Here is a 14510-nt window from a genome sequence, read left to right on the forward strand (position 1 = left end):
TATATATTGAATATAATTATCATAAATAAGTTGATAATAATATTTTTATTAATTTGGATTTGGATTTATTTACTTTTCTTACTTTACTCATGAAATTTATGTTATTTGTAATTTTTAATTTATAAAAAATATTATAAATTTTCATATGGTAAATATTATGAATTTCAATTTACTTTTATATTAAAATTTTTTTAATAAAAAATTTATGGGTGAATTTTGGTGTGACATCCAAGTGAATTTTTAGAGGGTATGTCTGCGATTATCTTTTAGAGGAATTTACAATGTTGACCCCAACCCCCAATCAGTGACAAACGCGTCAAGTTACAGACTGTAAATTATCCAAAATTTACTAACAATTAAAAACTTAATTTTAGGAATTTGACTAGGTATACATTACCCGTTCCATTCACACGCTTACCACAAGCCACGAGCGCACACAACACACGTGTGTACTCGTGACTTGTCTCTTGTAAGAGTAATTAATAACTTCTTCACCCCCGATACACACAACACACATCTTTCTGTCGCTTCCACCGCCTATCGCCGCCGCTCTCCGGTCACTCTTCCTCCTTCACAATTTCATATTCTTTTGCGTAAGCCTTCTCATAGCCTCCCTATCCTTATCCTTATCCTCGTCTCATTTGCTTATCGTTTAAGTCTTTTCAAAATTCAATTCAACTATTACTGCAACTTCATTTATATAATTTCAATTCTTCAAATTGTAATTGAGGTTAAATATGTCTGTCAAATATTTACCGGAAGCTGTTTTAATTGAGATACTTTCGAAACTGCCGGTGAAAACTTTGTTATTATGTAAGTCGGTTTGCAAGTCATGGCTTAACATAATTTCGAGCTCTTATTTCGTTCAAACTCACCTCCACCGTGCCACCATTGCTTCCCGGAATAATCCTACACTACTCGCTATTCACAATCCCGCTGGTGACTTGGCTTTTGCTATGTCTACGTTGGAATTGGTTATGCACCAACCCCAGTGGTATAGCAAGGTTGTTGTTGATGGAAATGGAAAAGTTGATTGTCTTAATGTGCCTCATATTTTTGCGTATTGTCGAGTTGTTGGTTCTTATAATGGGATTATTTGTCTGTCTAATAGGTTTGGTAATGTTGTTTATCTTTGGAATCCTTGGATTAGCAAGTGTAGGAAAATTCCCATTCCTGGAGATTTGTTGATGATAAAGTCTCCGATTAAGATTGGGTTTGGTTACGATTCTATCTCGGATGATTACAAGGTGCTAAGGATTGTGTTTACAAAAAAGAATGATATTGTTCCAGTGGTGCGGTTGTATTCTGCAAATGCTGATTTGTGGAGAGAATTTCGAGCTCCTATTTTGAACAACTGGAAATTTGTTTCACACTTGCAGACTAAAGTTGTTGTAAACGGGGTACTATATTTTGATGGTGGAGATGAGCTGATCTCGTTTGATTTGCACAGAGAGCTTCTTGGACTAGTTCCGTTCCCTAGCTGTATTTATAAAAAGAGGTCGTATGTTCTGGATTTTGAAGGTTCTGTTGCTGTCGTCTTTGAGTCAATTGGTGATGGACTAGGAACTGATTTATGGACGCTTAGTGATGTTTCCGGGCAGCTCTATTGGACAAAAAAATTTAGTGTTGATCCTGATGCTGATTCAGAGTCCAAAATATGTCTGTCTTGTTATTTGGGTGCAGGAAAATTTTATGGAAGTAAATCAATCAACGGAATGTACTTGCATAACATCTTGTATGATTGTGAGAAAAAAGAGACCAAATTCTATGGGGTTCGGGAGGAGAACATTTATGCAACTCCTCTCAAATTCGTGGAGTCACTTGTTTCACTGGATGGGTTTGAACAAGTGGAGTAAACATGGCCTCTAAGTAACTTCAATTGGAGAACAATCTACAAGGTAATTCAGCAACATATCTGTATCAGTAGCTATCGAATTCTACTAGTTGCTACTCAGTAGTTTTGAAAGTATGCTTTTATTGCACACCCATTCCTCATTATCAATTGGTTCATTTATCATTCTTCCGCATATCTCTTGTTACAGATTGAATCATTTTGCTAACTTCTTGTTCATATTAGTAAATTGAGATGATTCTGGTAAATTCATAAAACCCTCAAATGACTTCTTCAGTGGAATTACCATTTAACTTGAACGTAGAGTATCACCTTACTTTCAAAAACAGCTCCCTAGTCTCTACAATCCATGATTTATATCAGTAGTGCATATGATTAGTCATCCTCGATTTGGATTCATTAGTGAGTGTTAGAGCTACCTTGCATTTGTAACCCTTTTTACTCTCAGCCGCACGTATATTTCTGTTTTCTAGAGACCTAAGCTACTTAATAACATAAGTTCTGCTACTGTACCAACTCTCCCCCTCCCCCGATCTTACCCTATTTCGACTTGTGTAATGACTCAAACTTTCGTTATGTCTATCACTTCACCACTAGATTAGATAACATAGCTAACACGTAACTATAATTTATAATTCTTACCATACATTTAAGGTCCACTAACCGATAGCATCAAAATAGGCTTTGAATGTCTACACATTCCTACCACCTGATTAGCATCCTTTTTAGTTACAATAGTGTTGGGTGGATTTTTTTACTGGATTCTCCGGTATACTCAAATATTGCATTTTAGGAGTCAAAAATGATTATTATTCATTAAAATTTTCCGTTTCTTCCATCTTGTCAAGTAATTAAAATTTGCAAGAGTCAACAAATTATTGCACAAAAGAATACTCCCAAAAAATTATTCAGATTCCCAGTAGTGTATAAAAAGCTCTGCCCTTCCAACTTTCACTCTTGAGCAGTCGGATGGCTGGTATGTGGAATTTGTCTTTCACCGATCAGACTTTCTTGTCACCCAGTACCCCTGTGGTAGTTATCCACTTTAGCCACCCTGTTTTGTTGTAGTTCATGACATCAAATATTAATGACTATTGAGGTGGCTGCAGGAAAGATGTAAGTACAAGATAACCTAAGCATGAAGGTGAGCCCAATGGATAGACTAAATCAAGCCCAATTTTTCCTAATAGATGAAGCAAGTGCTAGCATATATGAAACCCTTATAAGGTAAATATTAAGCTAGTGCTAGCATAGATGAAACCATGTCTAAAAACCTATGTGTAAGCACTTGCTAGATAAAATTATATAATAATTTATATAAGCTTGATCCACATTAGTGATATCAGTGCATAAATGAACTCGGTATCTGAATTGTTCTTGCATTAAATATCAGAAGTGCCATACTCTAGTTGGCCAATTCTTATGCAGTATATACATTATTTTATAATAAAGCATTCAAGTAAACTATTAATATAATTGATAATTGATTAGTATATAATAGTGACCTAGTTTTCTTCAATGCAGAAGGCATTAGTCTAGTATAATTATAAGCAATCTAGTGTTTTCTCATAGACGTCTTCTGCTACACGCCTACACCTATAGACAGTGGCAATAGTAGCATTATGTGGGAACTCTTTATCAATTATTTTAATACATAACAGAAGAAGTTTGAGTAGTAGTAAAACTCTCTTTATTTTCTGACGGAAACATGTGTCTAGTCTAGTTCTTGTATGTTTGTACTTTTTTCCTTAAAAGTTGATCTGTAATTGAAAAGGTTGAAATTTGTAATTATATTGAAAGCATGGATTTCAAATTTATTGTACAGTCCACGTCTATGAAGTGTCCAAATGCCGATTGGCCTGGATTTCAGCTCACGACTCTTAATTCTATAATTGCATATATTTATTTTTTAATTTTATATTGTGTTTAGAGCTGCTTATTTTTGCTTCTTTTCCCATTGTCATCTTTACTTGTCAAATTTCAACATTGTAGCCTTGCTATGTGTTCTCAAGTGTTAATTTGGCCTTTTGGGTGCACTGCAGGCAATAACAGTGACAATTAGTCAGAACAGGATACATACTCATGCACTGAACACTATCCTCTGGAGTTAAGGCTATGTTGCTGCCGTCCAACAATCACTTTATTATCGGTGTAGCATTCAAAAACACATCAGGGGGAGCACGAGTTGAAGCAAGAAATCTGCAAGGCCTTCCATGATTCAGCAATGTTCTCCATTCAGTGTAATTGCATTTCATGGCTATTTGTCAAAAATTGAAGTGTCTACTTCCTACTAAAGTTTATATTCCCTTCGCTTGCATAGCTGTTTAATGAGAAAGAAAGATGTAATCTTTTACCGGTGCGGCACTTATAGACTTATATACAGATAATAAGACCTGTTGCTAATAGCTATAACATTAAGCTAGTGTTTTGGGTATTAGAGAATGATCAAATATTGTTTTTTATGATTGATAAGATAAACAAACAAAGCTCTTTAACCTCTGTTAACGGTCTATAAACACAAAAATAAAAAAATGAACGGGAAATTAGCAGATCCCAGGGTTGATTATATATGGTGATTGGCGATTGTGGTATAGTAGCAGTTTTCAGAGTATGATGTGTTAAATGCAATCATTTAACTACGTTAGTTGAGACTGTTGGAACTGGAGTATCTTGTTCGTAGCACTTTCTCGAGCTTCAGCCATATACAACTGTTTAGATAATGCACTAGTGGAGTAGGCTCGTCTGTGGCGAAAATCTGATCCGATCCGATCCGATTTGAGGTTATTTTAGCGGATATGGATCGACCTATTAAAAACCCGATCCGGAATCGGATTCGATAAGAAAAATCCGATTATAAATGGAGCGGATATGGATTTAGGCCGATCCGATCCGTTAATAACCCATCCGGTTTATAATATATATAATATATATATATATATATTATAATAAAAATATTTTTTAATTATTGTAATTTTAAACGTATTATACTGGAGTCAAGTTCCATTATCTATATTTCGTTCGGTTCAGTCTCAAGAGTCATAACCCCATTTCTATGATCCTAAATCTTTTACCTTTTAAAGCCGCTTAACACAAGTCTCAGTTCATAAAATAATTTCATTTCGTAACATCAATATTTTAATGATAAGGCTTTAAGTATTCTAAATGTGTTAGTATTTATTTCAAAAGGCGAATTTTAATTTATAATTTATCTTTGAACTTCGTTATATTCTACTTGTAATTTAATATTTTTAGGAATCGTCAATTTAAATAGATTTTGTAATAAGTTAAGTTAAAATATAAATATATATATAAATTGAGCGGATATCCGATTCAAAATTCCTGATTCGAACGAATATGAATATTGATCTGCCTATAAAAAACCTGGACCCGATTTGATTCGAATCCGAAAAAATAAATAAATATGAATATAAATTTAAACTAATCTGATCCAAACCCAATCCATTAACATGCCTACAAATTACTGCTAATTCGAATCTTTCTTTTGTCTGTCCCTACATTATTCGTGGTTTGGAAATGTCTAAAGAGTTAAAGTAATTTTATCATGCAGGCTAGATTAATAAAAAATTTCCTTCGTTACTTTCGCTTCTTATTTACCAGGAAGGCTTCTCCACCCGGAGTGAGTCGCTATCTATCCGAAGAACCTAGCCGCCCTCTTTTCCGCACCAATCCTTATTTACTGGGCAGGGTTAAATTGAAAAAAAAACTAAAATCAAATCAAACCTGGCAACTAGACTTGCAACGTATTCTTTCGTATACAAACGTTCCGTGTAATTTGTTGTTTTCGTGTATCAAATTTTAAACCTGAACTCGACCAGTATTTGCATTCATATATCAATTTTGTGACACTAACCCGGAACTAATATATTCATATTTACCCGATTTAATACACTAAAATATACGAATTATATAAGAAAAAAATTAATTATTAAAAAATACAATATATAAATAAATATTCTTGAATCGTAAACAACAAAGTTTCGAATATAATTAAATAAAACAAGTGAAAATGTTCTTGTAAGTACAACAAACTACAAATTGCTCAACATCAAATGAAATTAAAAAGATGAAGTAACGACTTGGTGTTGCTCATTTCTTTTTATATTTGTTATTTAGAATAGGTAATTCACATTTGGTATTTAGATTATATATGTGGGTGTATAATTAATTAATTATTTATTTCGTGTACTTTCGTTCCGTATCGTATACTTATATCGAAAACCCAAACCCGACACTAAATATTTTCGTGTTTTTTCGTATTCGTGTATTTTCGTGTTCGTGTACCAATTTTTCGAAATCAAACACTAATTATTCGTATTGTTTTATACCGTGTTCACGTGTCATATACCAGTATTGTCGGGTCTACTTATAACATACAAAATATTCCAAAAGATAGGGTCAGCCACCATTTTAAAAAAAAATAAAAATAATTTCGTTTGATTAAGGTCTGTGCACTCCCTAAAGTTAACAATGTGCCGATACCCACAAAACAAATAAGTTAAATACGTATCAAAATATATAATGATTCCGATGGTCATTAGTATTACTTATAAAATCTAACTTATGAATTAAAGTTGAAAACTGTCATATAAACATGGTAATTTAGAGTAAATCCAATAATGTCCTACTATATGCCTTATAAATATAATAAAATATAATGTATTAGTGATTTAAAACATGATTTTTGCATATTTACTCCAACAATATGCCTTATAATGGTGCCCTATTATTAGTATAATAATATATTTGAATTACAATTGGAGGGAAAGAAAAGATGAGAGAAAATAGATGTGTAAAAAGAGAGCGAAATAAATTTTTTATTGATATAAATTAAATAGGGTATGGCTAGTGATATTTTAAAAATGAGGCATTTGATAAATGTCCTAGTATTTTAAGGCACCACTAGTACATTGTTGGAGTACTCATTTAAAAAAATGCCTTAAATTCTAGTTTAGGACATGAATTTAGGGCAATCTTGGACTTGCTCTTCTAAGTTATTTAGGTGTTTGAATAATTTTACGTATAAGTCAATTATAAGTTGATAATGTGTTTGGTAAATCAGAACTTATAAGTTGTAACTTTTTTGCAACAAAATTAAAATGTAAATTACAAATTACATAAATTAATAATTTTGATATATATGAATTAAAAAAAATTAAAAATAACAATAATGACCCTAGAATAAAATTATATAATATACATTATTCATCAAGACCAAAATAAAATTTAAAATTAACTTTAAATATCTTAATATAATATTTTTAATACGTCAATATATAAATAAACATACAAAATTAAAAAAATATTAGTATACTAATTGAAACAAGAAGGTTAGCATCAATAGAGATGCAAAAAGGCTGGATTTTGACCGGGCCTTAAAATACCCGAATTTTGACCGGGCCGGACTTTTCGGACTTTGACCGGGGCGGGGCGGGCCGGACTTTCCGAAAATGTCGGAGCCCGTTTGGGCTCTCGAGGCAGGCCTTACCGGGTTTTTTTCGGGCCGGATTGAATCGGACCGGGCTTTTTTCTAATTTAAATCGGATCATGATATATTTTGCTAAGGAAAGGAAATGATATTAAATTATTCGGCGGCAAAAAGAAAAATGCAGAATGAGAATGGGATTGCGGGGTTGAACCAACTTTGGCAATTTCGTCATTTTTAGGGTAAATGGTCAGTTTAATTTTTTTGCCAAACAGGATGTCCAAACCAATAATGGACTTTCGGCCCATATGCGACAGGAATATGGGGTGCTAATCAGGCACTTAGGACTCATTTATTTACCCTTTAACGGTGATAATGCATCATATCGTCCTTTTATTTGGTAACGAGGTTTTACATGCCGAATAAATCATAAATTATGGAATCGGTCTGATAGAAAATACGACAACGAGGTTTTACATGCCGAATAAATTATGCACTTAGGACTATATATGTTATTTGTCAATTATTATTAATTTTATCTTTTAAATAATTTAAAGTTACTTTGTATACTATATATCATTAAAATATTATGATTTGATATTATAATATTAGTGAGTATAATGATTCTTGTTATTCCACTGAAATTCAATATGCAGGACTACTGCATATCTTCTGTTATATAGTGTTTACATAATATACAGATAAGTCTAAACTTCTGATATCTCTATACTTCAACTAATTAACATCTTATCTATATCCTTATCACTAAAGGCTAACTACTAACCACAATGTCTTGTGGAGTTTGTTTCGGTTGGATAAGTGTTGTATGATCTGGTCTCATACCCTCCCGCAAGTTGAGCATGGGGGAGCAGATGGTCAACTTGTCTCGAAGTTGCTGGAAGCGAGGGGATCCCAGACCTTTAGTAAAAATATCCGCAATCTGATCTTTGGAAGAGATAAATCGAACTTGAAGCTTGTTTTGAGCAACCCTTTCTCTGACAAATGATAGTCGATTTCTATGTGCTTAGTTCGCGCATGAAACACATGATTTGCTGTAAGATATGTAGCACCCAGGTTGTCACACCATAGAGTAGGATTGGAGATAGGATATCCAAGTTCACCGAGGAGAGTTTGAATCCACATAACCTCAGTTGTAGCAGTGGCTAAGCTGCGATATTCAGCTTCAGTGGAAGAGCGCGAAACTGTCTTTTGTTTTCGTGCACTCCACGAGACTATGTTACCACCAAGAAATATACAATAGCCACTTGTGGAACGACAATCATCAGGACATCCAGCCCAATCAGCATCGAAATATGCTTGAATGTGAAGTGCAGATGGGCGTCGTAAAAGGAGACCATGGTTGATGGTGTGTTTAAGATATCTCAGAATTCTTTTGACTGTAGCCCAGTGATCTTCGGTTGGATTTTGCAGGAATTGACAAACCTTATTTACGGCAATTGATATGTCTGGCCTAGTAAACGTAAGGTACTGCAAAACACCTACAACACTACGATATAGTGTAGGATCAGAAAATTTTGGAGACCCTTCTTTTGATAATTGTGTATTAGCAGCCAGAGGTGTATGAATGGGCTTGGCTCCGTCAAAGTGTGTTCTGTTAAGAATTTCTCTTATGTACTTTTATTGGTTGAGAAACAAACCAGATGCACAGTGAACCGCCTCAATCCCAAGAAAGTAACTGATCTCACCTAAATCTTTAATAGCAAAAACGGAGCCGAGTTGCTGTAAGAGGGTGTGTATCTGTTTTGAGACAGAACCAGTGACAAGAATGTCATCGACATATATGAGAACATATATAACCCCACAATGATCACATCGAATCAGAAGAGAATTGTCAGCCTTTGAGACATAAAAACCCAATTGCACAAGATAAGAACTGAGACGGGAATACCATTTGCGAGGAGCTTACCGCAAACCATATATAGTCTTGTGGAGGCGACATACATAAGAGGGATAATTGGCATCAACAAACCCAAGAGGTTGTTTCATATAAACCTCCTCATCCAAAATTCCATGTAGGAAGGCGTTCTGAACATCTAGTTGTCTGATTGACCAATTATTCATAAGCGCGATGGATAAGATAATTCTGATGGTACATGGCTTGACAACAGGACTAAATGTTTCCCCAAAGTCGATACCCTCCTTTTGATTAAAACCCTTTGCTACGAGTCTGGCTTTGTAGCGCTCTATCGACCCATCTGCTCGTCGTTTAATATGGAAGACCCATTTGCATACTACAATATTCATGGTTTTATTTGGCGGAACCAATGTCCAAGTGCCATTTCTCATAAATGCATTAAACTCATCATCCATTGTAGTTCTCCATTGTGGGTGAGACACTGCTTGGCTGTAACAGGTGGGTTCAATGGTTTCATCCATCTGAAGAGGATGTTTAGTGGCTGATAAACAGAGGCGTTGAACTGGTTTTCGGATACCATTTTTAGCCCGTGTTACCATGACATGTGACGGCTTATCTGGGACAGATTGTTGTATTTGAGATGGTGGATCAACATTGTTTGAGAAGGATGTATGTGTATTTGTAGGGAGTAAGATATTGTTCGTGGTATTGCCATGAGTGGAATGCTGAGGCTGTGTAGGTGGTGTAGGTACTATAGGTATAGCAGAAGTGAGGAAGTGAGGAGTGTGAGAAATACCAACTGTCCCTGGTGATTTATGAAGAGCCTGCACAAAATTAAAGTATGAGTTTTTTGAATAAGGAAGTACCTGCTCCTCAAATCGAACATGTCGTGAGATGTAAATCCTATTGGTGGGAGGATGTAAACACATATAACCTTTGTGAGCTGGACCATAACCAATGAAAATACATGGAAGAGACCGAGGTGCTAATTTGTGAGGAGTGTATGATCTTAGATTTGGATAACATAGGCACCCAAAAACTCGCAAGGTAGGATAATCTGGTTTTTGTTTGAATAAAATTTCAAGTGGAGATGCTTGTGGATTGGATTTTGTAGGTAAGCGGTTTATAAGATAACAGGCTGTAAGAAAGCTATCAACCCAGAATTTTAAGGGAAGTGATGCATGATATAACAGACTTAGACCCGTTTCGGCTATATGTCTATGATGTCGTTCAGCTATGTCGTTTTGTTCTGAGGTGTGAGGACATGAAAAACGATGAGAAATGCATTTAGTTGCAAGATATGGAGTAAATTTCTTAAATTCGCCCCCATTATTGAACTGAAAAACTTTGATTTTGTGGTTCAGAAGATTTTCAATTTTTAGCTGGAAAGTGATAAACACATATAAAGCATCAGATTTCTTTGATAATGGATAAATCCATGTATAATGAGAAAATACATACATAAATAAAATGTAATAACGATAACCATCCGTTGACAATTCTGGGGAAGGACCCCATAAATCCGAAACAATTAAACTCAGAGGTTCAGTACAAGTAGTGACACTTCGGGAAAATGAAAGCTTGCAACTCTTACTCATATGACATGAGTTACACATTGGAAAAGAGGTACTAGAGACTGGTAACAAATTATTTTTGACAACTTTATTGACTGTGCTAAGCATGGGGTGACCTAGACGCTGATGTCAAACTGGAATGGAGGGAGAAATAAAAGCAGAACCGGATGTCACAGGATTATGCATCTCACTAATATTGTCGAATTGAACAAGGCCTCCCTTATTCGTTCCTCTTAAGAGAACCATCTTTGTGCGGCAATCCTTCACAACAAAAAAGTTTTGATGAAATTCAAAGTAGACATTATTATCCTTGGAAAATTGAGAAACAAATAACATGTTAGCAGAGATGTTTGGGACATGGTAAAGTGTGTTAAAGATAAAATTTTCTGGAATTGGAAAAGAATGAAGTATTACCAATGTGTTCGATAGGAAGATTAGAGCCATTACCGACACGAATGGAGTCAGGACCTTCATAAGAGGAGCTCATGCTTAAGTTGTTAAAGTCAGAGGTAAAATGGTGAGTAGTACTTGTATCCGGAATCCAATTACAATCAAGAGCAGACCCTGGTGCAGCTATGTATGCTTGAGGTGTAGTAGATGGACGAGGCTGGAAATTTTTATCAAATTGATACCAACAATCAGCTACCGTGTGATTTTTCCGCCCACACAATTGACATGGTCCTCTGGGATGTTGCATAGATGTTGGGCGACTCGTATTGCCTGAGTTGCAATTTCAATTCACAGGATTAGTGTGGGAACGATACCTGTTGTTGCCTGACCCAGTCCTGTGATGATTGTTCCTCTGTTGAGAGGCAACATGGGCAACTGGTTGCTGCTGTAGAAGAGCTGTCTGAGCATCAATGCGCATTTCAAAAGCTAATAGATGTGCAAAGAAATCATCCATTGATGCGTCAGCCGCTGTGGTGGTTAAAGCGGTGACAATGGGATCATATGAACTGTCAAGACCAACTAAAATAATTTGTTGAAGATCAGATGTGACAATAGGGTAACCTGATGCGGCCAAACTATCAGCCAGTTGTTTGGCATGAGAAAAAAATTGTTGCATGGATTTAGATCCTTTGCGCATAGTTTGAAGTTCTCGGCGGAGTTGCATGATCCTTGCTCGAGATTTGGAGGCAAACTGTCGGTCAAGAGCGATCCACGCGTCACGTGTTGTAGTGAGCCCAACTACTTGTGCAAGAACAGCCTCAGAAAGTGAAGATAATAACCAACCTAGGAGTACTTGATCTTGTTTCTGCCACTGGACATAGGCAGGATTGACGGTGGTAGCTTCTGGTGTGAGGGTTCGAGGAGGATATGGGAGAGTCCCATCAACGTACCCTTCAAGCCCATAGCCTTTGAGTAATGGCTTAAACTGTGTAAGCCACAGAAGGTAATTATTATTGTCTAGACGAACGGAAATAAGGTGATGGATAGAGGTGATATTTGGGAGATTGGTGGAAGCGGGTGAGAGAGTGGCGGAAGATGAACCTGATGTGGCGGATTCATCGTTAATAGCCATAGGTTCGTTCTGGCCTGATACCAAGTGAGTATAATGATTCTTGTTATTCCACTGAAATTCAATATGCAGGACTACTACATATCTTCTGTTATATAGTGTTTACATAATATACAGATAAGTCTAAACTTCCGATATCTTTGTACTTCAACTAATTAACATCTTATCTATATCCTTATCACTAAAGGCTAACTACTAACCACAATGTCTTGTGGAGTTTGTTTCGGTTGGATAAGTGTTGTATGATCTGGTCTCATAATATTAAAATATATTTTTTATATTACATATGTGACAAATGTGTAAAAATTAAAAGAATAAATATTATTCAGAGACATTAACCTTTTTACCAAATAATATTATTCATTCAGAATTTAGATTATTGATCATTCAGATAATCAGTCATATATAAATTATTCAAATTTGGCAAATGACTCATGAGTAATATCTACGTTCTCATTTTGTCCATTTATGAAGTAAAAATGGGCTTTAGCTTATTTTTCCAAAGAGCATGTAAGAATCAAAACTGACATTTGTATAAAATGAAATGAACAAGTTTGACACCCAAAGAGGCACTTTGTACTATTTATTAACTTATTCTTTTAATTTTTGTCATTCATTATGTTGAAGTCAATAAAATATCTGACGGCCAAATATAAATATAAAGATTACATTTATCATGTTGTAAAAATTAGAATTCTTCATCTCTCTCTAACTTACTAATTTGTAAATATTATTTTATTGATTTGCAAATGTCACTGACAGGAAATAAAAAAAAATTTAAAATAAAATTAAGTTCACGTTAATTAAACCGTGATTGTTCTAAAAGGGAGCCCAATCAATATCTCAAGAAAAACATAATAATTCTTAAGAGACATGCTCCTCACCTAGAGATGCACAAAAAGCCCACCGGGCCGGGCTTTGACCGGGTCTTAGAAGCCCAGACTTTGACCAGGCCGGACTTTTCGGGCTTTGACTTTGACCGGGCCGGACTTTTCGAAAATGTTAGAGCCCGTTTGAGACCTTGAGGCGGTCCTAGCCGGGCTTTTTTTTGGGCCGGATCGGATCGGGCCGAGCTTTTTTCTAATTTAAATCAGATCGAGTATTATTGATTCCGAAGAATACATATGTTAGCAACTAGATCATCATAAAAATATATTAGTTTACATGAAATATTTTATGAAAACATTACTTCGTTGAAAATATTTAAGTTCGGCAAAAAATAAACATGTTTATAGAATAATATGTTCTATCATTGTTATGATAACAATGATATCCAAATATATATAGTGTACTTATTATATCTTCTTTCATTATTTATGCAACGAAGTATATAAATAATATTATTAATCACAAATATGTAAATATATAATTGTTTAAAGTATTATTTATATTTATAGTAAATGTGAATTTATAAATATATAAGAAAATATATTAGAATAATCAGATTATAACCGGGCTTTTTCGTGCTTTTAATCTGGCCGGGCCGGGCCAAAGCCCGGGCTTTTAACCAGGTCGGCCCGATCTTTTAACCGGGTCGGCCCGGACTTTGCCTAAAAATATAGGGTCCTTCGAGGCCCGAAGCCCGGGCCGGGACCGAGCCGGGCTTTGATCGGGCCGGGCTTGACCGGGCCGGGCTTGACCGGGTTTTGACCGGATCGGGCCGGGCCAGATTTTCGGGCTCGGGCTTTTTGTGCATCTCTATCCTGACCTAGTAAAAGGTGAGGTAGAAATGAGATGGGTATAGTTAGCCCTAGTGTAGTACCGACTCTTGACACTTATGCTTCCTCCATCTCTAAAAACGATTTCTTTTTATGTTACACGTTTGCCAATGCACACTTTTGATCGTTAATATCTTAATTTCGTATTAATATTAAATATAAAAACTTAATTATATTAAAGTATTCATAAATACAAATCCAACAAAATCACTCATGACTATGTTTGATCTTATAGATTATACATAAATTAGTAGTCAATCACTTATCATGAACAGTATAAAAAGTAAAAATATGAAAAACTTTTTGGGACGGAGGGAGTAATAGGAAAAATGTGAGCAATGATGAGATCATTGTAATAGAACATACTTGAGTTTAGAGATGATTTTTTCTGTAATTTTAATTGATTACCATAACATACTCAAAAAATCTTTGAGTTTACGGGTGATTTTTCAAAAAGAGTTTTCCAAATTATTGAGTTTCATGTGTATTACGATCAATTTCCTATACAATCATATTCCTTTGGTACTT

The 14510-nt window shown here is 35.1% G+C and overlaps 2 protein-coding genes across 2 annotated transcripts; one reads left to right on the forward strand and one right to left on the reverse strand.

The window, feature by feature from the left end:
* Nucleotides 1-419: 419 nt before the first annotated feature.
* LOC141708572 (F-box/kelch-repeat protein At3g23880-like) lies at nt 420-4420 on the forward strand. Its single transcript, XM_074512264.1, has 2 exons — nt 420-1898; nt 3895-4420. Exon 1 carries the CDS (start codon nt 738-740, stop codon nt 1854-1856), a length of 1119 nt encoding a protein of 372 aa, XP_074368365.1. The 5' UTR covers nt 420-737; the 3' UTR covers nt 1857-1898; nt 3895-4420.
* A 3751-nt stretch (nt 4421-8171) lies between these two features.
* Nucleotides 8172-12267, reverse strand: LOC141701687 (uncharacterized). Its single transcript, XM_074505323.1, has 6 exons — nt 11488-12267; nt 11160-11352; nt 10038-10114; nt 9258-9995; nt 8954-9152; nt 8172-8794 (listed from the first exon to the last, which is right to left on the reverse strand). Exons 1-6 carry the CDS (start codon nt 12265-12267, stop codon nt 8172-8174), a joined length of 2610 nt encoding a protein of 869 aa, XP_074361424.1.
* Nucleotides 12268-14510: the final 2243 nt, after the last annotated feature.

The sequence above is a fragment of the Apium graveolens genome, chromosome 2 (assembly GCF_009905375.1).
Source record: "Apium graveolens cultivar Ventura chromosome 2, ASM990537v1, whole genome shotgun sequence".
NCBI lineage: Eukaryota > Viridiplantae > Streptophyta > Magnoliopsida > Apiales > Apiaceae > Apium > Apium graveolens.